Source organism: Zootoca vivipara, chromosome 14, assembly GCF_965207765.1.
Source record: "Zootoca vivipara chromosome 14, rZooViv2.hap1.1, whole genome shotgun sequence".
In the NCBI taxonomy this organism is placed as follows: Eukaryota; Metazoa; Chordata; class Lepidosauria; order Squamata; family Lacertidae; genus Zootoca; species Zootoca vivipara.
In genome coordinates, this window is record NC_142597.1 from 24,134,494 (window position 1) to 24,161,259 (window position 26,766).

At 43.1% G+C, this 26,766-nt stretch overlaps 1 protein-coding gene across 2 annotated transcripts in view; it reads right to left on the reverse strand.

Moving 5' to 3' along the window:
• CLMP (CXADR like cell adhesion molecule) overlaps positions 1-25,780 on the reverse strand; it is a 60,852-nt gene extending 35,072 nt beyond the window's left edge. The window contains exons 1-2 of one of the 2 annotated variants that reach the window (XM_035138753.3): positions 25,738-25,780; positions 25,244-25,521 (exon numbers count right to left, since the gene is read on the reverse strand). In XM_035138753.3, coding sequence (XP_034994644.1) covers positions 25,244-25,271 — 28 coding nt within the window. In that variant the 5' untranslated portion in view covers positions 25,272-25,521; positions 25,738-25,780. Of the gene's footprint in view, positions 1-25,243; positions 25,594-25,737 lie in introns of both variants that reach the window. The other variant, XM_060268440.2, reaches the window with a different exon arrangement.
• Positions 25,781-26,766: the final 986 nt, after the last annotated feature.

The window sequence follows — 26,766 nt, forward strand, 5'->3', positions numbered from 1 at the left end:
GGCACAAAAATATTTAACTTTGGCTGGATCCTGTCACATATAAATAACATCCCATTTTCCTACGAAGTACTTGAGAAGTTTGTCATTTAAGTGTACATTAAGTAGACAAACAGCTAACTGCCTTCTTTTACACACTGTGCTTGGTTGACCTTTTATGGCCTCCTCTGCCAGTGGCAGGGAATGTCCTGATCTTTTGGAGGGGGGCAAGTTACATCATGGGCCATGCCTTAACTGTCGCTGGCCATTAGGATCTGTGGCTCATTCAGAATTTTAAGCAGCAAGAGGAGGAGCCCTCACTACTTTATAAGCTGCGTGTAATTCTTCAAGCAGGCAGAATTCTGCCCAGTGTGCCTTGCAATCTTGGGCTGTTTCCCATCTTGCCTCTTCGTCATTGCAGGCCCAGACACATCAGGCCTCATTAAAAAACATTTACTATAAATGGTAATCAGGTGAAATAAGCACAACTGCCAAAAGAAATAAGGCGTATCGTTCTGATAAGGCTTGTGTACGTACATCTGACAGCTACCATAGCCCAGAGAAACCTCCCATTTCAAACGGCTCAAATTCCTTCCCCCCAAGCTAAACTCCACACAGCCCTGTTGTTTAAACAAGCTGAAAAGAAATCCATGCCAGAGTTTTAATGCAGGGACCTCCTTCCATAACCCCAGTGCTCCCCAGGCGCAAGGCTCCCTAGCAAAACGCCACACGCCAGCCTCTCTTGTTTACACATTTCTGCATTATGAGACAGCCAGGAGGAGGTCATAAAATCTACTCGACTCCAGGGGGAGAGATAAATTCAACCAATCAGGGCGTAACCCAGAGATCACATGAAGTCAAAACCTGGCCCTTGTGTTCTACCCATTCTACCTACCTCACATACTGGTGTGCAACTTGTTTGATACTAAGAACAGCTATAGAATCCTATCGTGAACCCAAAGCCTCCTCCAGCAAGTTTTAATAGGTTTTTAGTTAGGGCTGAAATGAAACGGGAGTGGAGGAATAACGGATGCATAAATATTTTTATACCGTACATACCACAGTATGAGCCCCGCCTTTTAAACAATGTTCATACTTTTTTGTGGAAGGTTATAATGTTTAGTAAGAGGGTGGTTGACGGGACACTCTGAAGATGTTGCTGAATCGAGAGGGGCCAGCCTTTCTTCACGTGCAGATACACATTAAAATGCATCCTAGGAAAGTAGTTCAATTGCAATGGAACAACACCCACACTTGAATGTTATAGCTTTTGACACAAAGTGTGTGGGTGTGGGTGTGTGATCAGTGTAATAATCTTGGGTTAGACAAGTGGTTCTCACAGGGTCTGGCGCGCCACACAGGTGTGGCGGGAGAAGATGGCAAGTGTGGTAGGAAGATTCAAGGACAAATCAATATAATATTTTTGGAACGATGTTTTATAATTTCTGGATGTCCCGTGATCATATTAAAGAGTAGTTGTGTTCTATGTTATAATATAAAATCACACACTGTTAAGCGTTGTTTGTTTTTGTTTTCCAATGTATTTCTTGTCAATAAATTTTTTGGTGTGGCACGAGCAAATTTTTATTCTGAAAGTGTGGCCCAAATAAAGTTTTGAGGACCAAGAAGATTTATGGGGAGGCTGGACTGATTAACCCACACAGGAGAAAGAACATTTGTGAAACCTTGTTTGATATTTATCTCAGCAGCTGGGAAACAATCGGTTGAAAGAGGAAAACATCTATGTGACTGTAAGGGATAGATCTGGATTATTATGGACCCGGAGAGACGATTTGAATTTTAGAAAAAAGACGGCAGTAGACGGTTGCGAGGAATCCCCAATTTCTTGAAGCATGGGAACCCCCAAATTTTTTTAGATGATTTGGTATAACATTCGGTTTGATTGATATATATGTGTATAATTTGAAATAATGTGATATAATTGGTTTTAATTGGAAAAATTAATAAAAATATATTTAAAAAAAACAAATAAAGTTTTGAGAACCACTGGGTTAGATGAAATGAATTTTGAGGTCCTCTCCAAGCTGTGATTTTAAAGCTGTAAGAAAGGGACTACAAAAAAAAAAGCTCAAACCAGATTCATTGTTAGGAAATCTAGCTAGACACTTTACTTAACTATCTGCTTTGTTATGTAAACGTAGTCCAAAGTGAAACTAAAGAGCTGGAGACGCTTCTGGAAGGTAAACTGAAGAGGGTGGTAGGGGAAGTAGTAGGGGAAAAAATAGCAAGGCCATACTGGACTTGGAACAATACAAAAAGTATTTTCTCTTTTTTCTGAGAAACTGCTGCTATGGTTTTCGGAAGCCCACCCTAAAAAAGCAACCTATGGGTATCTATATACCACTATATCATTTAAAAGAATATCTGTCTATCATCTATTGTTGTTGTTTAGTCGTTTAGTCGTGTCCGACTCTTCGTGACCCCGTGGACCATAGCACACCAGGCACTTCTGTCTTCCACTGCCTACATACATACATACATACATACATACATACATACATACATACATATCAGGAGTTCTCAAACTTGGTTCCCCCCCAGCTGTTGTTGGACTACAACTCCCATCACCCCTAGCTAGCAGGACCAGTGGTGAGGGATGGTGAGAATTGTAGTCAAAAACAGCTGGAGACCCAAGTTTGGGAAACTCTGATCAATATACACACATATACATATTACAAACAATGACCATCAACTAACCATTATCCCAATAGGTTTTCTGAAGGTGCCTGCTATGTAATCCATGAATTGGTTAAATTTTTAACCAGCTAAAAATGAAGTGATTTATAATAAGAGGGTTTTATCCAACATTCTTTCAGTAAATTTTAGATCTGGCCTTTGGCCTTGTTATTACATCTTTTTCAGCAGGGCGTCAATGGAATAAGTTGACAGCCAAAGTGACTTGGATAAACATTTCAACATAAGGAACACAGTGGAATTGTGATGTTATGTGGAAAGAGGCATGATTTTCTGGAATAAGGACTAGTTCACAATGTCTTAACTATTAATCTACATGTTTTACTTGCCATTTTTATATTTATTTGCTGCGCATAATATCTGCTTGCACTATGTGGATGGGAAGGTGGAAGTGAGGCAACAACCTTCAGCGTTCTGTTCAGATCCCATTTGACCCTTGTAGCTACAAATTAATATCCTAATGTCACACCTAGATCAGGAAACAGTTCTAAAAGCAACTTATATTAAATGCAAATAAGTATTGCATAAGATTCATTGTTTCCCACACTGTTTTTAGTGGCTCAAGAGTGTTACAGAGGAGCTTCAGATAGAAAAGATTATTACTGAAAAACTTGCTTTGCATGATATGTGTTTTGTTCCTGGTGGGGCTGTTTCAATCTGTAAGGTCCCAAAATTGGTCAGTCAGTCACACACACACACACACACGAGAGAGAGAGAGAGAGAGAGAGAGGAGAGAGAGAGAGAGAGAGAGAGAGAGAGAGAGAGAGAGAGAGAGAGAGAGAGAGAGAGAGAGAGAGAGAGATATTTGTGTTGCAGTTCAGGCCATTTCACTCAAAACAACATTTTTATTCCAGATTGCGACATCTGGATTCTGTTCTTGAGGATTTAGAAATGCTTTCCGGACGGAAGGATGAACAAATTTCTCTTACTCAAGGTTCCAGAAAAGCAAATGAAGATATTTGGCTGAGGGTGCTAGAGATATTTTGTTTTGCAAGAAAGTGTTTGTTTCTTTGCAATGAGATTTTAAAAACATCGTATTATTTTCCTTGGGTTGTGTTCAACTAAGTTTCATTCATAGCAGATCCATTAAAATAAATGACCATGATGAATTCCAGTGACTCTCTACACTGAGTAAAAGGTCGCTGAATACAATCCATTGAGCTCTTACTTTTCTTATCGTTAATGGCAAAAGTATATTTCATGAAACATTATATTGCACACTTAATATACTGTTGCTCCTTTGCAGATTGATCTACAAACACTTCATATTGCATTTAGAATTGACACCCGTTTTTACATTATTATGTATGGATTGTCTCAGTGCACACCAAGCATGAAGATCATCAAAAGCAAGTGCTTATAATACATGGCAAAAATTGCCTTCCTGTTTACAGGAGTTATAACACAGGAGTGGTTAGAAATGAATGCTCACTGGGTAAGCTTTTGAAGCAGGGAAAAAAAATAGAATGATAGAATTGTGGAACTGGAATGACACAAGGGCTCATCTAGTTCAACCCCCTGCAAAGCAGGAATCTTAACTACATCAGCCATGGGTGTAAAGCACAACAAAGATAATTACAAAATTGTATTATTTGCAGATGATAGCCTTTTATTTATTACAAAACCAGAAGATACAAATCCAAAAATTATGGAAAAAAAAACATTTGGCAGAATATCGGGATATTCCATTAACTGGACAAAATCAGAGATTTTACCAATAGGGCCAAGGGCTACATTGTATAGAATTTCAGATGTGCAAAGACTTCATTAAATATTTGGGTATAATGATTTCATCAGATATAGTCCAAATTGTAAAGTTAGCGATCGATCAGTTGGACATGCCTGTCATAAGGCTTAGTTTTTAGGCCCTTTATCATCTTCGTTACCAGTAGTACCTGTGAAAAGGGTCTAGGGGTCTTAATAGACCACAAACTTCACATAAATCCACAGCAGCAGCAGCAGCAGCAGCAAAAAAAAAAAAAAAAAAAGCTAATGCTATTCTAGGCTATTCTGGTACTGGGCCAAAACTAACATTTGTCCCTATTGAAATTCATTTTGTTAGCTTTGGCCCAGTACTTGAATCTGTTACGGTCATTTTGAATCTCAATTCTGTCTTCAGCGGCATTGGCTACCCCTCCCAGTTTGGTGCCATATGCAAATTTGATGAGCATCACCACAATATCTTCATCCAAATTTTTTTTTTAAAAAAAAATCCTTCCAGTAGTACCTTAAAGGGTAAAGGTAAAGGGACCCCTGACCATTAGGTCCAGTCGCGACCGACTCTGGGGTTGTGGCGCTCCTCTCGCATTATTGGCCGAGGGAGCCAGTGTACAGCTTCCAGGTCATGTGGCCAGCATGACAAAGCCGCTTCTGGCGAACCAGAGCAGCACATGGAAATGCCTTAGAGCACCTTAGAGACCTACTAAGTTTGTCATTGGTATGAGCTTTCGTGTGCATGCACACTTCTTCAGATACACTGAAACAGAAGTCACCAGACCCTTATACAGTGGTACCTTGACTTATGAATAACTCAACTTACGAATGTTTCGAGTTACAAATGGAGTTCCCTCCGCCATTTTGGATGCGGTTTAGATAGGATTTTTTCGACTTACGAATTTTTAGGTAGGATTTTTTCGACTTATGTTTTTTTTTAAAAAAAAATTCCCCCCATTGGCTTCAACTTACACATTTTTCGACTTACAAAGGTCTGTTCAGAATGGATTAAATTCATAAGTCGAGGTACCACTGTATATAGTGAGAGGGTGGGGAGCGGTATTACTCAGAAGGGTGGTGGGAATGGGTGATTGCCTGATAGGTGTGGTAAACCTGTTGACGACTGTTAACGACTGCAATTGGTCTTGCAGGAAAAAGCAAGGGGTAAGGTCTGGTGACTTCTGTTTCAGTGTATCTGAAGAAGTGTGCATGCACATGAAAGCTCATACCAATGACGGTGCTACTGGAAAGAATTTTTTTATTTTGTTTCGGCTACAGCAGACCAACACGGCTACCTACCTGTAGTTTCATCCAAATTGTTTATAAAACCTTACATTAGGATCTAGATTTTTTTGCTGGTCTCGTCCTGTAACAGTACTTGTGTCGCAGATGAAATCAAGGCAGTATTGGTATCTAAGATTCCCATATTTCAATAACACAAGGCATTCCAGAGCTGTTGTGTGTTCAGTGGAGGATGTTTGTCATGTTATGCAGTTTATGTAGCAATGGCAGTGGTATGTGCCAGTGACCACAGCATCCTGAGTTGGTGGACCTGATTCCCCTCGCCTTTTTTGCATCTTATCCCAGGATTTCCCCCCTCCATCAATCACTTTGTCCCTCATATAAACAGATGAGTCTGCTCGCCACATCCTTGCTGAAGGGGATTCCTCACTTTCAACCCCCCCCCCCAGCTTGCTAGGGTAGGATGGCCTCTTTTAGTTGAGGCTTATAGGCACTGGCAGTGATGACACAGAAAAATAAAACCGAGAGTGATTTAAAGCAACAGGGAGGGCTCTCCTTTCAACATGCAGAGCATGCAACTAATGTAAATTTATTGTTTTTATGGTTCAGCTGAACTTGGCTACTTTGGAAGTATTTCCAAGTATTAACTGAAAGCCTTCTGTTAGTTCTCAATTTGAATATAGATTTCAGCTCATATGAACAGAAGATTCTTTGCTCCACAATATTTGCTACATAATATTTTTTACAAATTGTGGAAATGAAGAAGTGCTTGTAGGAGCATCATTTCAGGTTTTGGGAGAGCAAAGAGATTTAAGTGTGGGTGTAGAGGGAAAAATTTTTCAATCAGTTTCAAATTGTGGGTGGTGGGTGGGTGGGTAACCCCATTAGGAACATTTGTTGTTTTTAATGTCATAAGCAGAGTTTAGGGCACTTAGGAAAAGTAATTGTATCAGGTCTGAAACATTCACTAAGCGGCACACTTGATGAGAAGGCTGAGCTGCACTAAATGTTAAATTTATTTTTACTTCAAAGCCCACATGCATAAAATGTGCTAATTTGGGGGAGATAATTTAGAGGAAGATGTAAATTGGTAGCCCCGGTTAGTGCTAGGAAGTGTAAACTTGTTACATTGCAGTTATATTACTCTTGCCCTAATTTATCTACTGGGAAATAAGAACATAAAAGTCCAATAAACCCCTGTAAGTGGTATTGTAGAAGGCAAATTAGGTAGAACATTCTCCTTCAGTTCAAGAACCTCCTTAGGGCTTCCTACATGTCATCAAAAGATTGTATTGTGATGTTATGTGGAAAGAGGCATGATTTTCTGGAAGAAGAACTAGTTCTTGTTCATGATTATTTCTTACATGCCATCAACTGGGAAGCAAAGGGATCTCTCTCTTTACACACACACACACACACACACACACACACACCACTTGCATAGCCATACTGCAAATTCCTATAGCTTGATATTAATCCTCTAGAGATAATTGTATGCCAGGCTTTTCCAGATGTGGGCAGATCTTTTTTCTTCTTAGTTACGTGATGCAGCTGGAATCTGGAAATAGACATTTGAAGAGAATATTCTGCCTTTAAGCAGGAATATTTTCTAGGGTGGAACACCACAAGAGAATATACTGAGAAAAGGGCCGGGGGAATGCACCCCCTGCATTTCTGGGAGAGATCTTTGTTCCCAAATAGGCTGGCATTTGTCGTCGTCGTCCCCCGCCCCGATATCACTCGCCTCTTGTTCCCACCCCATCAAATGATAAAGCCAGATTTTGCATCTGAAGGGAGCACAGCTCTCTCATTTGGCACAGAATTATGCCACTGTGGTAACCATGTGTGGATTTCTACTGGGTGTGTACTGAAGTTGAAGCTTAAGTTGGACTGAGTGGGGGGTTATGGCTTGCTATATCTGACCCCTTGAGTTGCTTAGTAGTTAAAGTATTAAAATAGGAGCAGGGGGTGGAGCAACTTTGCTAAAGAGCATCAGGTGTCAATCTGTCAAAGGCCTGGATGAAGAGGAATTTTTTGCCTAGTGCCTAAAGGTCTATAATGAAGGTGCCTGCTGAACCTCCTTGGGGAGAGCATTATAAAATTATTCATGGCATGATGAAAGCGGATGGAGGTTTTTTCCTCCCTCATAATGCTACAGCCTGTGGACATTCAATGAAGATGAATGTTGGAAGATTCAGGACAGACAAAGTACTTCACACAACACATTGTTAAGCTCTTTATGGACCACATTCCCACATGAGGCAGTGATGGCCACCAACCCTGATGGGTGTAAAATATGTTAAACAAATTAATGGAGGAGAGGGCTACCAATGGCGACTAGCTATGGTGGCTATGCTCTGGCCCACGGTCAAAGGCAGTAATGCTTCTGAATACCAGTTGCTTGAAACTACAGAAGTGGGGAATGAATGCTTTTCTGCTTGGGTCCTGCTCATGGGTTGTTTCGCATTAGGACACCTGGTTGGCTACTGCGAGAACAGGGTGCTAGACTAGATGGGTCATTGGCCTGATCCATATTCCAGCAGGCTCTTCTTACCTACCGTAGGTTTAAACCCTCATTCAGTCATGAAGCTCATTGATAAACTTGGGCTCATTCTGTCTCAGCCTCACCTTATATCACAGGATTATTGCAAGTTTGAAATGGGGAAGAGAGAGTTTTGTCTTCCATCCTACCAACTTGCAGAGTAATAACCTGCAATAAAATAATAATAGCACTGCAGGATATTCACTCACTATAGTTCCTAAAAGTTAGTGAACAAGTAGTTGGTTCAGCTGGAGATTACAATTATACAAAAGAGAATTGAGGCTGCTTGGCATTCCTCTCCTCCCCTCTGATCTTTTCTCTGGTCAAACAGGTTTCATAGGATTTTGTAGCAGGACAACCCCTTCCCCATAAATTGAACAAACTGGAATATGTTCATTGTGGACAATAATGCCACTATATCAAAGTACCTTCAACTAGGGGGAGCAAACCCCAAACTATTGCTTGGATCTGCAGTATGGGAGGAGGTCACCACTGCACTATATCCTATTAAGGAAGGCTCCTGTGCCTTTAATAGACAACTTGAATAGCTTTGGGAAGAGTCGAGTCTCTTGTTTGCCTCACCATTAGAGAAGACAGACAATATTGGCATCTCAAGTAATTTATTTAACGGGCCACTTAAATAAATCCTTCCTCATGCATGAATGTTATCAACCCTCTTTCTCTTACATTTGTCTCCTATCAGAATTTTTCCATGGGAGGATTATCCAGAGAGGGAAAGGAGACCATTAATGCAGCTTCAGTTAGCTTATTTCAGTTGGAAAAAAAGCATTAATATTCTTGCAAATGTGAGTAGGAGGGGGCTGCTGTGGGGGATGGAGGAGCAAATAAATCAGAAGTAGGTTAGGCCTGGAAAGTATGTATTTGCAGAATTACTAGGGACACCGATGCTGTGCCAAGTCAAATGCACAAATTATTCCAAATTCACAGGAATGAAGAATAAATTACGTTAATTTCAGAAGTTCTGGTGCCACTCCCTGCTGACTATTGTGCTATTGGTCTGCGTACAGTTCCAGCTCTTGACAGGGAAGTGCATGATTAAATAGGAACCCAGTGCCTCATTTTCTGCTGTTTTGTGCGGGTCAGGTTAGGACATAAGGAAAGGCTTAGAAATGAAGAGTCCATGGAAGTACTGTTCCCTTCTCATTTTGGTGTTGGAAAGATGGCAGTTTGGTGGCTGTCTTTACTGATGAGTGTAATAACTGTTAAATGATTTGCAATTCTGTATGACAGGGGTGTCAACCTCAAATTCATCGGGGGCCGCATCAGCAGTTTGGTCACCCTCAAAGGGCCGGTTGTATCTGTAGGACTATGTGTCCACTCTTTCTTATCATAAATTATTGTCACTGCATTCAATTATTACTGTTTTTTTGTAATAATGTAAGTACAGTAATAACTAACATAGTCAGAATAATGGCAAGTAGATATTCAAATGTACAATTATTGTACAATTTATTGAAAAATGATTTTTGGTAACTGCACTGGGTGGTGGAGGCTCGCTAGGGTTTCATGCAGGAGCTTTGCAGAGCTACTGGTACCTGGAGATGCTGGGGTCCTTCTGCATGCAGGACAGATGTTCTGCCAGTGAGCCACCACCCTTCACCAAAGGGACTGGCTGAGGTTGACTCACTGGAGCTGTTCTCCTGGTTCCAGGGTTTAAGGGCCAGAAGTATAAAGCAGCATCCTATGTTTCTGAGGAGAGGGAGAGGGAGGGGAGGGAGGAAGGAAGGAAGGAAGAAAAGAGGGGAGAGAAAGAAGAGTAGGGAATAAAGAAGGAAAGAAAAAGAAAGAGGGAGAGAAGACAGAGATAAAGAAGGAAGGAAGGAGAGGGAAAGAAAGAATAAGAATGAGGGAGAGGAAGAAAGATGGGAAGGACGGAAGGAAGGAAGAAAGGAAGGAAGGAAGGAAGAAAGAAAGAAAGAAAGAAAAGAGGGAGCAGGAGGGAGAGAGGAAGGAAAGAGGGGAGAAAAAAGAGTAGGAAATAAGGAAGGGAATAAAGAAGGAAAGAAAAAGAAAGAGGGAGAGAAGACAGAGATAAAGAAGGAAGGAAGGAGAGGGAAAGAAAGAATCAGAACGAGAGAGAGGAAGAAAGAAAGGGAAGGGGGGGTTGCCGCCTTGATTCAGCGCCAGAAAAGAGCGCAAAGGGACCCAGGGGCAAAAAGCATTTCCCGTGCAGCGTGAGGCAGCGGGTGTCCATTTTAGGAGACGTGCGTAAAGCCTCAGAGTTGCACGTTCATGAGGCTGAGCCGCTGCTGAGCTCACGTTCATGAGGCTGAGCCGCAGCAGGAGGAGGTGAGGCAAGAGGAGGAGAAGGCGGCGGCTTGCCGGGTCGGTGCCCGGCAGCGCCGTACGGAGAGTCCCGAGCCTCTGGGACGCAGCAGTGCTCTGTAGCACTTTGAATCCTCCTCCTCCACGCGGCGCTGCTGGGTGCTTTATCTGTGCTTCAGCAGCAGCAGCAGCAGCCGTTTCCTGGCGCCGAGCTGTGGCAGGAGGAGGAGGATTCAAAGTGCTACAGAGCACTGCTGCGTCGCAGAGGCTTGGGACTCTCCGTGTGGCGCTGCCGGGCACCGACCCGGCAAGCTGCCTCCTTCTCCTGCTGTGGCTCGGGGTGCTCCACGCAGTGCTGCTCCGGCCGCCTTTCTACCCCCCCAGGCCCCAGCTGTTTGTCGGCGCTTTGTCGGCGTGGCGCTTCAGCAGCAAGGTCCTGCTGCTGGGTCCCGCTGGCTGGGGCGCTCGGCGGGCCAAATGACGAGGTCTGGTGGGCCGGATTTGGCCCCCGGGCCTTGTGTTTGACACCCGTGCTGTATGATCACTTATATAGAGACGCGGATGGCGCTGTGGTCTAAACCACAGAGCCTAGGGCTTGCCAATCAGAAGGTTGGTGGTTTGAATCCCTATGACAGGGTGAGCTCCCGTTGCTCGGTCCCTGCTCCTGCCAACCAAAGCACGTCAAAGTGCAAGTAGATAAATAGGTACCGCTCTGGCGGGAAGGTAAACGATGTTTCCATGCGCTGCTCTGGTTCGCCAGAAGCGGCTTAGTCATGCTGGCCACATGACCCGGAAGCTGTACACTGGCTCCCTTGACCAATAACGCAATATGAGCGCCGCAACCCCAGAGTCAGTCACGACTGGACCTAACGGTCAGGGGACCCTTTACCTATGATTGCTTATACACCACCCAGACACCCATCCCTTTCATATAAATTCCAAGGCAATTGATAGCCATACAACAAAAACAACAGTTAAAGGTTGGGTTGGGTTAAACAATACAATAAATACTGAAGGCAGAGACTTAAAGAATGTTAACTTCATTAACTATGAACCCTTGAATTTTGGGTCACCTCCAAACCGCTGCCAAAGCTTTGTAGTCATTTTGTAGGGTTTTGTTGTGTGAACCTGTGTTTTGTAGCACCCCCCCCCCAAAAAAAACTGTGTAATTGAGAATCTATTATGTTTCAAGATTGCAGCCTTGCAGCAATTTACTACTGAGTAGACTTGCTATGGAATGTGCTGTGCTAGTATACTTATATTGATCCAAATTGCAATGAGCTCACTGGGATTTACTTAGGTGTGTAGGTACTGGGTGGCAGTGTACAGTGTTTGAAAATCAGTTACTGTGCTCAGCTTGGGGGCACTAAAAATGTGGGGTTTGTGCTACAAACCCTAGATAACTACTACAAAACTTTGGCACCAGTTTGGTGTGAATCAGACAGGGTTGGATTTCTGGGTAATACCTATGACCCCTGGTTAGTATGAATTACTCAGCTTGGGGGGCCCAACAAAATGAAGAGTTTGCGTCAAAACTCTACAAAATGACTTCAGAAACTTTGGCACTTTGGGGTATGTAGTTAATGAAGCTAAGAATGTTGTCTGTTGTTAGGTGTCCACACTGGAATGCTGTTTCACAAAACAGGAACAGCCAGGCTGAAAGTCCTGCTGTGAATTGTTTTGGATCAGGCGTCTAATATTTCAGAACTGCAAGGAGAGATTCTCCTGAACAACACAATGACCTATTGCATGAAGAGAGGGTGAGGCAGCCTCCCGATTCCCAAAACCTTAAACGCCAGTGCAGATTATACAGACGAGGGGTGTTATAAGCTGGCCGCAGTTTGCCTCACAAGCAGCCTAGGTGCCATATTCTGCATTAGTGGCAGCCTCCAGACAAACTGTGTGGGTACCCCACCTTGAATGCACTGCAGTAAATGTGAGATCCAACATAACGTAATTATGGGCAAGGAAATGCTTTAAGGATGGCCAGGTACCATTCAGGAAGGGTTAGGTTAGGTTGGCAGGTGTGAGAGACAGGACCTTTTTAGTGGTGGTCCCAGTAGAACTCTCATTCTTGGGAAATGTGCAATACCCTTTTTCTTTCAGGCAGATCCTAACAACATTATTTCTTTAAGACTGCTTTTGATTGTGGGTTCAGTATCCTATTTTAGTTTCTGTTGGATGACTTGCTGAAATAGATTTGGTTTTATTGTCTCTTCTTATTGAGGTATGTGGTTTTTATTGTGCATGTTTTCAGCTGATTTTATCAGACAATGTGACATTGAGAAAAGACTTCTGTTTCAAAGTTGACTTAACAAGCCTATCAAATAATTATTTTAAAATGCAGCTAACCTGTTTTTGTCTCTGTGTTGCAAACTACCAGTGCACATAGTGTCCAATGATGTTTTCTTTCTGGCACTGCTACACCTATATCTAGAATGATAGTTGTTGTTTTTTTAGTCTATTCTCCACATATGGTTAAAAAAGGAAGCTACAATAGCATGGTGGGGGGAACCATGAAAAACCAAGAAATTGATGCACCCTGTTTCTTTCAGTAGGTTCATTTACTAATGGATGTGCATTCACTAGCCTAGAATTGCAGCAGCATGCCCAGGGCATTGCCTAAATTGGAGAATGAGTTAAAGTAATTAGTGTATTACTGTGTATTACAGGATCATTAGCTTCAAAGCAAATGACCTTGGAATCCTCAAACTTTCTCATACTCCGGTCATTGTGTTTCCACGACAACTAGCATTTTCTGTACCACCTCATGTAATGGGCTTCTCTTTTTACGCTTGGAACCTCCTTTGAACTCTCTGTGATCGCTGCAAATCTAGTTAAAAAGCATCTGTAATAACAAAGAATCTTGCAGCACCTGAAAGACTAGCAAATTTATCGTGGCGTTAGCTTTCATGCACAAAAGTCGATTTTTATCAGATGCATCTGATGATGTGGGCTATATTCCACAAAAGCTTATGTCAAAATAAATCTGTTTGTCTTAGATGTCACAAGATTCTTTGTTCTTACTAATGCCCTGGGCATGCTGCTGCTATCCTATGTTTCATTGAAGTTCAGGTCACTGATGGGGAAACTGGCTTTCAGAGGCTCCGTACTTTTTCTTGTGATAGTATTCGCCAGTACTGTTCTGAGTACTGTCACCTCTTTTTTTTCCTGCCCCTGGCAGCCATTTTGTCCTGACGCCTGCAGCACTTTTGCCAAGATATCAGTACCACACCTAATTAAAATAATAATACCGTAATAAATTAGAAGCAACAGCAATGAAAGCATTGGGGAGGCTGAAGCTTATTCCCCTCCCAAAACATACACGTGTTTAACAAAAATGAGAGCCTAGTCTATAATACATTGAAAATAGATAACCGTGGGTGGAGTTTTGGGGGCATTTTAAAATGTGATTCTAAAACTGATGTTTGAATTTTCAACATATTAACATGTAATTAAAGAGCCGCATAAGAACACTGAACAAAAGGTGTACTTTAAAAAAAGCTCTTTTCCTATTGCATTAATAGCATTGGGAGGTGACATATTATAGGCTAAAATATGTTCCTTCTTTCACTTTTGAAAGTGCAATTGGAGCTTGATTCGAACATTCTGTGCCTCTAGCGCTCAGCGGTTCCATGATCCATCTTCCACAAATATTGCTGTAGCTATATGATAAATACTAAAAGCTTTTTAAAAAAGTTTTAATTCAGCAATCTAATACTTATATAATGTTTCAATATAAACCATTTTGTCACCCAAAGTTTTATATTAACAAACCTGATGAATTCCATGCAAGCAAGTATATATTGTTATAAGGTTCGGGGGGGCAAGACACCCCCCCCAAAAAAAACCCCTCTAGATTCAATAAAAGGTTAGAAATTTGAGCAAACTCATAATTTCAAGAATTTAGTAATGGCTGGAAATAACACCAGCTAGTTTCCTTGTGAAGCCAGCCTGGTGATAGCTCGTTGGGGGAAGGTCGATAATGGCATGGTTTGTTTGATAATGCTAAGCCACCTGCAAAACATAAGACTCTGACCAGTATAGCGTAGTTTGTCCACCTTTGGTCTCCACCCTGCACTCAGCTCTCATCTATGGCTCCTAGAAGCTGTCAGCACACCCCAGGAATGGCTTCAACTGGCTGACTTAACCAAGTGAGGGTTGCTGCTGGGTGTCAAACCTTCAGTGAGTTAGGGACTTCCCCAGCATGCGAAGACAGGCTCTGGCGGATTGAGTGGATGAGACCAATAGTGGGTCCAACGGTCAAGAAGGTGGTTTCTGCACGTGCTGTAGAGGGAAGTGAGGGCCAGATGGGGCCTGTGAACTTGAGAAAGTAGCCCAGGCATCCCCAAACTTTGGCCCTCCAGATGTTTTGGACTACAATTCCCATCTTCCCCGACCACTGGTCCTGTTAGCTAGGGATCATGGGAGTTGTAGGCCAAAACATCTGGAGGGCCGCAGTTTGGGGATGCCTGAAGTAGCCCATCTAGGAGAAGGAAAACTTCACTTCTTCTCTTTGGAAGAAGAAAGGCTAAAGAGCAAACCCTGCACAGTTCTGGAGTGGAGTCTCTAAGACAGTTGGATGGTACCTAGTACTGTATACCTCCTCCTGGCAATTCCTGCAGCCAAGCTGGTACTAAACGTATTGTTCCGCTTTCCTTGAACCACATCAGCGAACCTGGGGTGTGTGTGTCTTGCCCTATGGGCAGCCCAGGACCTCCATACACACTCCCCAGGCTTGTGCCCTGGGGAGATCACTTCAGCGCTCCAGCGGTTTGACTTCACCCCTGGAGGCACACTCCATTGTCTCTAGACAGATGGATGCCAACAAGAACTTTTAAAGCCATCCAAGTTGTTGGCCATCACTGCCTCATGGGAGTGAGTTGCATAGTTTAACTATGAGCTGTGTGAAGACGACATTTCCTTCACCTGTCCTGATATCTTCCAACACTCAGCTTCTTTGGGTGTTCACAAATTCTAGTTTATAAGTCAAGATAGGCAAAACAGCTGTTTTCAATGGATTCCTTTGTTGAATTTGTGACATATGGATTTATGGATCAGCCACTCAAAAGGCAAGGAGTGAGTTCCTCTGGAAACTTTACTCCACAGAAATCGAGATTGAACTTTACTTAACCTGTCATCCACTATCCAGTGAGCAGCCTTTTCTGGTTTATTTGGCACACACCACCACAAAGGGCATATTCAGACCCTGAACTAAGAAAAACCTATCAACATGTCTCACATACTATTTATACCATATATGAGCAAGGTTCATAGGATGCTGAATTGGGCTTAAAACTGAAACAAGGGGTAGAATCCTCCCACCTATTTTGATTAATTTGATGCTTTTTTAGAAACAAGGAAAGTTTGGGTATAAGGAGAGAGCTGAGAAATAGGCAAGAGTTCTAGTGTTGTTCCTTCAGTTTGTATCTTTGAATCCCCTGTTCACTAATTCTCATCTCCAGCTCTTCTGACAGGTTTCAGCTTGCTTCAGACACAACCTGATGCAGCACCGAAGAGCGTCAGGAGCCAAGTCACAGTTATTGTTCCTTTTATGGTTGAAGAGATTAAAACTAATGAAATTTGCTATGATCTCGTCTTAACTGATTTTAATCTCCCCTAAGCTGCTTTTGAAGTAGTTCTACTTTCTGGTATTGTGAAAACTGTTCCAACGCTAGCTGTGCCCCAGTCTTATGAAGGACATCTGACATCTGAGTGTATCTGTTACTTCAGCCTTGATTGATTGGTTGATTTTGTTCAGTCTTGTTTAATATACAGAGGATCCTACACAGGATTCTTAACACATAGTTGTTATGACTTCAGCTTTAAGTGATTATACACTTAGGGTTGCCAGACGCAATAGAGGACAGGACTTCTGTGCTTTTAATTGCCCTGCTCATTTTTGAGTCTGGAAACCTTAAAGAGAAACCAGCAGACCCTTTGTTTAATTTTGAAGCAAAGGGTCTGCTGGTTTCTCTTTAAGGTTTCCAGACTCAAAAGAGAGCAGGGCAATTAAAGGCACAGAAGTCCTGTCCTCTATTGAGTCTGGCAACCCTATATACACTCTGAGTATACACTGTTCCTGAAAAATACCAGCATAAGGCCCACCCAGTCTAGCATTGTTTGGATAATCCCAGCAACCAGTACACAGTAGTACAACGTCCACTGGAAACTGACTAACGCTCCATTGTGATTTTCCCAGGCCAGTAGTCTTCTGGTGGATTACTCCTCCTGAGATACTGAGAGCTGATTCTCACATCACAGTAAGAAGATATAAAAACCCCTCATAGAAACCAAATGATATTGTCACTCATTGTAATGATCCTAATGTCATGGGGGGGGGGGAGTGAAAATGAAGCAAATTACTGCTACAGTATCACATGAGTTCATTGCTCATGCAATTTGAGCTGTTAAAATGCACAAATAAGCAGCCAATCTTAATTTTCAAGATAGCCATAGCTTATTAACTATACATCACCGTTTTCTAATGGAGTACATGGTAATATCCTGTGACATACACAAAAACTTATCCTTTTGTTGAAATGGGAGTTCAAATTTGCCAGCTCCGGAATATTTTTCAGACTTCAGTTGACAGCTTATTTCAGGGGTCAGCAAACTTTTTCAGCAGTGGGCCGGTCCACTGTCCCTCAGACCTTGTGGGGGGCCAGAGTATTTTTTTGGGGGGGGCGATGATGAATTCCTATGCGCCACAGATAACCCAGAGATGCATTTTAAATAAAAGGACACATTCTACTCATGTAAAAACACCAGGCAGGCCCCACAAATAACCCAGAGATGCATTTTAAATAAAAGGACACATTCTACTCATGTAAAAACACCAGGCAGGCCCCACAAATAACCCAGAGATGCATTTTAAATAAAAGGACACATTCTACTCATGTAAAAACACCAGGCAGGCCCCACAAATAACCCAGAGATGCATTTTAAATAAAAGGACACATTCTACTCATGTAAAAACACCAGGCAGGCCCCACAAATAAACCAGAGATGCATTTTAAATAAAATGACACATTCTACTCATGTAAAAACATGCTGATTCCCAGACCGTCCATGGGCCAGATTTAGAAGGCGATTGGGCTGGATCTGGCCCCCGGGCCTTAGCTTGCCTACCCATGGCTTATTTCATACGAAAGACTCCAAAGTCTACAGCACTTTTGATCACAGTTCCTGTTTGGTTCAGTCTGCCTTGGCGGGATTTGCTCTGGGTTATTTCAGGTAGACCCCACAACGGAATCTGCTCCCGATACCCTTTGGTCCATCTTGGGCAGCACTTTGGTAAATTGCCCTTTTGTTCAGGAGGTGGGTTGGGCGGGAAGCATGATGATGAAGAATCTGGCTCAATTTCCCTCCTGTCTCTAGAATGGTGATTGGAAATAATTGGAAGTGGCACTGGAAGTAATCGGAAGCGACAGCCCCTGTGCTCTGAGGCTTTTGCTTGAAGTCTTAACAATCCCCCACAAAACAGAACCTAAATTTAAACAATGAAGTCACAAAGTGATTTGCCTTCAAGGTTGAAAGCCCTGTAATTTTAATTAATTAATCAATTTTTTAAAATAAATAAATAAATTGCAGCTTGAATGGGTTGGAGAGGAAAATGTTCTTGGCTATACATTTCAGCTTGGTTTTTTTCAAAGCTCTGTTCAATACTTCCTCGTGTTCCTCTGCTTCTTTGCTCTGAAGGAGAGTTCAGTTCTATATTAAACATTTCCATAGCCCTTAAAATTTTTATCAAGGCTCTTTTTTTAAAAAAAAAAATACTCGGCAGACTCAACTGTACAAAGCATCCAGTGGATGTCTCATAAATATGTACAGAATGGAGGAGTGCCGCCCTGCTCTGGTGATGCTTGTCCTAGGAAACAGCCTGGGGAAGGAATTGAGCTTTCTTTTCTTTTCCTTTTTTTAAATTTGTGCTTGATCCAGAGACCCAATTGGAATCGGGGATGTCATAGACATGCATACGCTATGCATATATAATAATAGTACCTGGGACTTAACACAAGATGTGAGAAGAGATTGCCAGTTTACAAAGCCCTGAGGGGAAGGTGAAAGATAGGGACACTTCCACAAACGGCACCAAGAACGGCACCATCTGAGTTTAAGATGAATAATGGATGGATGGTGTTTATGCCCTATAAAAAAAAGTGCAAGAGAACCTTTTTAGAAATCAAATATACTTTCTAGTCGATGTAGCGCTTTGACCCGATTTACAGAGACGGGGGGAAAACAAGAACCGAAAAAGAGCGTCCAAATTAGACCTTTCGAGATCCTGTCATGGGCTTAAGTGTGAAGCACGACGTCCTATCTTTTTGAGTGCCCCATTAACGATGGCTTCTAACAGTGACTTTTTGGATTTGCACCTCTAAACTGCTATATAAATGGGTTCTGTAAGTGAGCCTCTTTCAAATCTTAGCGTGCGCACGCACGCACGCACGCACACAAACCCGTGTGGTGTTGAGGAGTCACTGTTGTGTAGCGGTTAGAGTTTTGAACCAGGATGTGGGCAGCCAGGGTTCGAGGCTGTTGCTCTCTTTGTCACACACACACACACATCCTCCATCTGGAATATATAATAATCCAACTGCCATTGATGATGATAGAATATAACAAGTGCCAGCAAACCTTCCACCACAGATAATCCAATTAACACCTTCATTTGAAATGCCATCTGTAGGATATACCCTGCAGGAGCATTGCTTAGCAGCTTCAGCATTGAGGGCAAGGGAATCTGGTTCTCACAATTGCTTGTAGGATTTAGGATTCCTTTTCCACAAGTCTCTTGTCAAAAACAAAAACAAAAAAAAACCCACCCCTCATCTTATCTTATCTGACCATGCTTTGTTTTACAGGACCTAATAAAGCTACATGCCTGTCCTCAAATGGCTACAAGCATATACTGCTGGCTATAGAGCAGCATTTCTCAACCGCTGTTCTGCGGCACACTAGTGTGCCGCGAGACGCTGGCTGGTGTGCCGCGACGTGCGGCGACGAGAACGGCGATTTGCATTGTCACGTGCCAATGCACACCGCTATTACCGCCGGAAAGCAATATTTCTCCTCCTCTTTCCCAAAGCTCAGTGCAAACGACTGGAGGGTGGTTTTAGAGTCTAGGGAGGCCCCCTAGGGAGGCGCACTCCAGATCTGCCGCCGGCCCCTCTTAAGCCGCATCGAGGTTGCTCCGCCTCCCCTGCCTCCTTCGCCTGTCCTTCGCCATGGCTGCGTGGCGGACGCTGGGCTTCGCAGTCCGGAATTACTCACAAGCAGCAGCCAAGGTAACCTTTCACCTTTGAGCCGCCCCGCAGCTCCCCTGGAAGTGTGCGCGCCCTTGTAATCCGGGGGCAGGCAGAGCCTTGCCTGGACTGTACCACTTCGGACCGCGGGAGAGGAGAATTGGGGGTCTGAAGGCTTCTCCCCTCCCATGGGGCGGCGGGAGGGAGATTAATTTCCTCCTTCCTACTTAATAGGGGGCCTATACATATTCAAATAAAATAAAATGCCTAGGGGGGAAATAGCAAGACAGGGAGATAGCTGGCTGAACTATTGTAATATTTTTTTGGGGGGGGGAGGTAAAGCTTAAAAAAATATTCATAATGTATATAAAACAGAACAGTTATGACAGCTGATGGAAATTAAACGATGAAAAACAAAACTATAAAATAGGCACGAAGTACAGTTGCACATGGGTTAAATTACAGTCATAATTATATAGTCAATATAGGGCGGCACAGAGTTAAATTTTTTAACTTTTTTAATGGTGGTGTGCCTCGTGATTTTTTTCATGGAACAAGTGTGCCGTGGCCCAAAAAAGGTTGAGAAACACTGCTATAGAGCAAGCGCTAATCCATCAGCTGTGTAAACAATTGAATGCACAAGAAAACATCAGCGAATAAAACAGCCTTATTCCACGCCCCCATGCCCCAATGAATAGCTGATTTTAGCTTGTTATATACATTACTAGATTGATGGAACATGGGAAATTAACAATGCAATGTGTGTAATCCTGTTTGGGGGGGGGGATTGTGCTCTGTAAGTCCAAGTTCTACAGCCAGAAAAGACATCTCCTGTGCATAAGTTATGCAGATTCGTATAATGGGCCAGATTATCAAACATGCCAAATATAATCAGTGACGCCCTGTTTCAGACCTTACAGCTCCAGGGTATGGTATCTCTATGCACAGCTCTAGGTATGCATTGGAGCAGTGGTTCCCAACAGGTGGTCCGGGGACCCCCAGGGGTCCGCGAGCTATACCAGAGGGGTCCGCAAGATGCTATTAGAATAAAAAAAAATTAAATATATTTTGTATGATAACAGATTTTTTGTTTTGGCCGCTTCCTGCATGAGCAGAGTCTAGCGCAAAACTAGAATTAGATAGAGGCAGTAGTTCTGCTGTATGCCGTTAGGTGGCGCTTTACAAACACTACTATTTTGCAAAGAGGCAGCGCGCGCATTCTACTAACGCTCACCTCCCCAAGATGCTTTGCGCACGTCGGCTTCATTTGTGCGCTACTGCGCAGGTACCCTGTCTTCTCCATTCCCCTCCCTCCTCCCTGGCATGCGCTGCCTCTTTGCAAAACAGTAGTGTTTGTAAACAAAGCGTTGTTTTTCGCGGAAGCTACAGTTCGCGTAGTTAAAAATGGACCGTTGGTTAAAAAGTGGTTCGTTAAAATGACAAAGGCCTACAGATGAAGAGGAAGAACTGTAAAAAACGTATAAATATAAAATATAAAAAGACTCTTAATTTGGCTCTCAGTTTTTAATTTTAGGATTAGGAATTAATGGGGGTCCTTGTCACAATAGCGGCTCGATGAGGGGTCCTCGAGAAAATTTTGTTGGGAACCCCTGCATTGGAGTATTCATAAGACTCGTTCAGCATACCAGAGTCTAAAGAAAACAAGGAGGTGCTTTGAGAACTTCAGCTTGGAAGTGGCTTGGAAGTGCTGGGTGGTATCAAATGAAACAGTTTCTCTACTGCAAGAACTATTAACAGCTACCAACTTTTTGTCCTCCATCATTCCTCATGCTTCCATCCTCTGTACCAGGCATAGGCAAACTCCAGCCCTCCAGATGTTTGGGAGTACAATTCCCATCATCCCTGACCACTGGTCCTGTTAGCTAGGGATGATGGGAATTGTAGTCCCAAACACCTGGAGGGCCGGAGTTTGCCTATGCCTGCTCTGTACTCTTTATAGGTAACCTGCCCTCTCCTCTAGGTATTTGATCTGCCCTGCCTCCATAAATCTGCAGGGGTTTGCGGAACCCTAATGTACGGAGCCGATTTACTGAGGGCACACAGTGGCACACGGGGAGAATAGTGGACAGGGCAGTGCCATTGCGCAGTCCTTGTCCCTGTGAAACTCTTCATTTGGCTATGACCCATTGTTGTTAGTAATAATAACAGGGACTGAAATAATTGGAACTTCTTTTTGTGCCAACACTACTAGATATTGGGACTCCTAACTTCTGCAAATTTTGTGCACGTAGGACCATGATGAGTGTGTTGACTTTCCATATTCTAACTTTTACTAGTATGGGACAGAACTTGCACAGTGAAGTCTCCTGCAGCATTTTCAGAACAGTAGCACAGCACAGCTCTTGGAACTCCTTTATTTTTTGTTACTTTGCCCAACTGCACATTACACATGAAAAATCTTTAAAGGCATTCTTTTCTACCAAAGAAATGGACAATTTGGCTATAGCCTTTAACCTTGCACAAAGCAGAAATGAAATACAAGCATGAATTTCTTCAGCAGGAGCAACATGGGCATAGTTAAATGGTTGCACAGAAATATGAGGATGGGTATGTGCTGTGTTAAAAGTGAATGTTTGAAAAAAATGCATTTCTGGTAATATTTGCCCACAAATTTATACGTTGTGCTGTCCTGTTGCAATTTCCATCCTCTTGCCTTTGAACAGAACTACAACTCTCCATACTCGTGTTCCTGCTAGTGAACTGGCCTTGAGGGCTGGCCATTGCTCAGTTTATCCATTACAAATCCCTGATATTATCCCAAAGGAGGAGGGAAACTCCCCGGTATTGCGATTTCATTCAAATGGCCACAAAATGTGAAAACTAGGGGAGAAACACTGCATGCAGAAGAAACCTCATATTACATGCTCTGTTGGATCATGCCAAAAACCTATTTACTCCAGCATCCTCCTTCCCACAGCAGCTGGCCAAATTGCCTTCAGGTATCCTACAAACAGAGCCTGAACCCAACAACCTTAATATGGAGTGTCTCCATTAGTCTTTTGGGTGGGTCATAAAGCAGTTTGTACCCATTTGTACTTAATTTGTTCCCATTGTATTCTATCAGTGCATATCACATTTCCTGCGAGTAAGCTGCCTTTGAATAGTTGTAGATTTTGGCAAAAAAAGGTTTGTGCCATGTTGGGGCTAAAGCAAGTGCAAGATATTGGTTGTCTGTCTTCTGATTAAGTCTGATGTGCCCAGAAAGTTGGGAAATGTGAAATACTGTCATTCTCAACCTACTATGTATTGGGACTTGGCGCCAAGGCTAATGAGAGAGGGCACGTGCTCCCACTTGCCTACCCACCGCGGACATTTTGCAACATCACCGCAACGTCCCATTTCCTGTGGGAGACCCAAAAGTTTGGAGTTGCTCAAGAGATGGAAACCTTTACACAGACTGCAGTATGTGACAGCTGGTAGGAGACAAGAATTTGAATAGGTCATTCATGTTTATGCCTCGCCCAGCTCTTGCTGATAATCCAGGGTCCATCGATTCACACCCTTAGAAGCATCAGCTAGCAAAACCTTGTACTCCATCCTTCCTCATGCTTTCATCCTCTGTACCATCTCTGGGTGGTAATGCTTCTGAATACTAGTTGCTGGAAACCATGGGGAGGAGGTTACTCTTGTGCTTGAGTAGTCTCTCTGTCGCACAGGCATCTGGGTGGCCGCTCTGAAAGCAGGATCCTGGGCTAGATGGGCCCTTGGCTTGATCCAGCAAGCTCTTGCTATTTTCTTATGTCCATCTGCTTTCCTAAAAGAGGAGGAGTCTCTGAATCTACTCTGGGTCTTCCAGACTGGTGAGGAGGGATGAAGGCATAGCAGCCCTTTGCGATGCGCTGATATGGGATTTTTCACAGAGCTGCCTGCTTGTCAATCCAATGTGGAAAGTGGAATTGAGGGGAAAGCTTGTTCTCCACACTGTGATGTCTCTGGAGAGGTGGAGGAGGCTGTGGCTGCCTCAGTCACAAGGGAGGCCAGCCTTCGTCTCATTTTACTCAAGCCTGCCTTTCTTAATCATTTCCTCCATCTTTTTACCTCCTCCATTTTACAGAGAATGCCTTTTATGTGGGACGTATCAGTACTAACTTAGTTTGCCTTTTATGAAGATGACACAACAGCCAGCAGCTTTTTGGGGTTGTTGTTGTCCTTGTTTGCCATCTACGGCAAATAATTATCAACCTTTTGTTGTGGTATAAGTAGCTGACGGTGATAACATGTATTATAAAAAAGCATTTTAAATAGACTTTTGAATAATTTTCAGTGCTTCACTGGTTCCCCTGGATTTCTCTCCCTGCCTTTCTGGTCCTTTCGCACACTGGACACAATCCAGCTCAAGTTAAACACTTAGAAGTCCCATTGATTTCAACGGAAGACATTTAAGAACATCTATAACCATGTAATTTTGTTCATGTCTGCTCAGAGGAAAGTCCCATTGAGTTTGGTGGGGCTTACTCCCAGGTAAGTGGATAAGCTCCCACTACTTAAATAAATGGTTTCCCAAGGTAGCTTAAAGTCAGCTGAAATGCCAGATATAATTTAGTTATGCAGCTAAAAATGGAAAGCGTGAAGGTGTAAGCAACACATTTGGGAAAATTTGAATCTTACAGGTACACTCATCAGCAAGCCGTTATTAGCTGCTGTTCTCTGTTGACTCTGTGGCAAACCTGATTCTCCTCTCTGTAATGTGTTAAATTACTTTCCTTTTCTTCCACTGTCTTTCTCTTGTTTCCTTTCCCCTTTTATTTCCCCTATGTTTGTCTTCGGCCCATTCTTATTTTCTCTCTTTTGTTGGCTCCCCACTTCAGTTTGTCTATCTTTTCTTCTCCCATGCATCCCCGCTCCCTCTTTTCCCCTTCTTCACCTCCCTCCCATGTACTTTTAACACATCTGTTTCTAATTTGGGGCTGTCGATGGTATCAGTTGGAAACAATGGGCTCCTTTAAAATATCAGAAATAAATTTCCGAGCAGAACGACATACAGTACACAAAAGTGAGCAGATTGGCCCCCGATCTTGAAACAATGCTTTGTTGGTCAAATGTGCGGATGGCAAAGTTGTCTAAGGCTTTGTATCGTAAAAACCTCAGCATTTTTATGTGTGTGTGAGCTCTGTAGGCAGCGTTTAAGATTTCTTCAAGAGAAGTATTTAACATTAATCAGTTTCAACAGCTTTTTGTGTAAAACAACAGCAGCCCACACCTTTAGGAGAAGAGAGCCTCATGCTTTAAACTCTATTCATTCCGATATGGGAATTGAGTTTTAACTCTCCCCCCCCCCTATTTTTGTTCTCCATAAAAATAATAAAAATGCCAAGAAATTGAAAACAGATGATCTCCATGCTCAACAAACTTCGATGCCAGCCCCCCGCTTTATATCATAAAAAGTAACTTATTTTTCCAAGAGCCCCTCCCTTGCTAGTTACTGTTGTGGTTGCAACTCCTTTTTTGTTAGAATTTTTTTTCCTTTTAGAAAATACTAAAACAAAAGCCTCCAACTTACCTAGAAACAGGATAGAAAGTGCAGACATTCCGTCTCTGTGAGAGAGACTTTTCTTCCCCCTTTTTTACTTCTCTCCACTCAGGAATGGCAGGCAGACCTGCTCAGAATTCAAAGTAACGCCTCTGGAATGTGCTCCATGTAATTGCATCCATGTGCCAGAAAAATAACCAACTTTGCTCCTTCTTCCCTTCTGCTATTCATTTCCCCCCATCCAGTTTCCATGCAGATACGAGGAGAGCCTGTTTCTCTCTGTCCGCTGGTTCGGAGCCTGTCAGCATCTGGAAGAGGAAAGACAAGAGGCGGTGCAGCTGAGAGACACATCTATGGCTGCACAGAGTAATTTCGCATGTCTGGAAAGAAAGAGAGAAAAGGGGAAGGAAAATACACAGCGCACAATTTTAACCATATGGCTGAATCCCAGAACAGCCCCTCCCTACCAACCATCAACCAGGATTAACAGTGAAGGGCTGCTCATGTGGTGAGCTGTTACTTACTCCTGTACGTTCTGTGGCAAAGCAAGTAGATTGCACTGGTGTCAAAATGGTTAAGTAGATTAAACTTGGAAAATAATTGTCCCTCGGGTAGGAGGGGCCTGTGGCATTCCAGGTGTTGCTGAACTTCAACAGCATGTTTTAAATATGTTTTGATTGCTTTGTCAGTTGTTTGCCACCCCAGGCACCTTTGAAACGAGGGGCAGGATATAAATTTAATAAATATTAATAACCACAGCAGCAGCAGCTCCCATCTTTCCTGTCCCTTGGCCATCCTGCTGAGGCTGATAGAAAGTGAAGTCCAACGACATGGAAAATAACAGTAATTCTCTCATAATTCTAGAACGTGTGGAAGCTGAATGTTGGAAGATTCAGGATAGATAAGAGAAAACATTCATACAGCACATAGTTAAACTATGGAACTCACTCCCACAGGAGGCAGCAATGGGCACCGACTTGGATGACTTTAAAAGAGGATTGGACAAATGCATGGAAGAGTAGGCTATCAGTGGCTACTAGCCATGGTGCTTATGCCCTGCGTTCATGATCTGAGACAGGAATGCTTCTGAATACCGGTTGCTGGAAACAACAGGAGGGGAGAATGCTTTTATGGCTGTGTTACATACAGAGGCGGAACTAAGGGGGCGGGGGGGGGCACTGGGTGCTGCACTTATCGCAGGGCCTGCAGCGTGCCCAAGCCACACATCTCTCCTGGGAGTGACATGGTGGTTCGGGTGCCTGCAGGCTCCACACCGCCCTCAGGGTGCGCCCGCCACCCTGGGCGCCCGAGCAGCTAGCTACACCACTGGTTACACAGTCTTACATGCAGAAAAGCCTAGGTGATGCCTAGTGGTTTGAGGATTAGTGAAGTTAGACTCCTTTTCCCTCTTGTCTAGGTTTCCCCCATACAAATCCCTGTTGGCCAACATCATCAGTTGAACTAGTCAGAGGGAAGAGCAACAGGTAGCTGTTAACAGGTCACAGTACTGATTTCTTTTTTTTTTTGGTCTGGGTGTGAAGGCTTACCCCCCC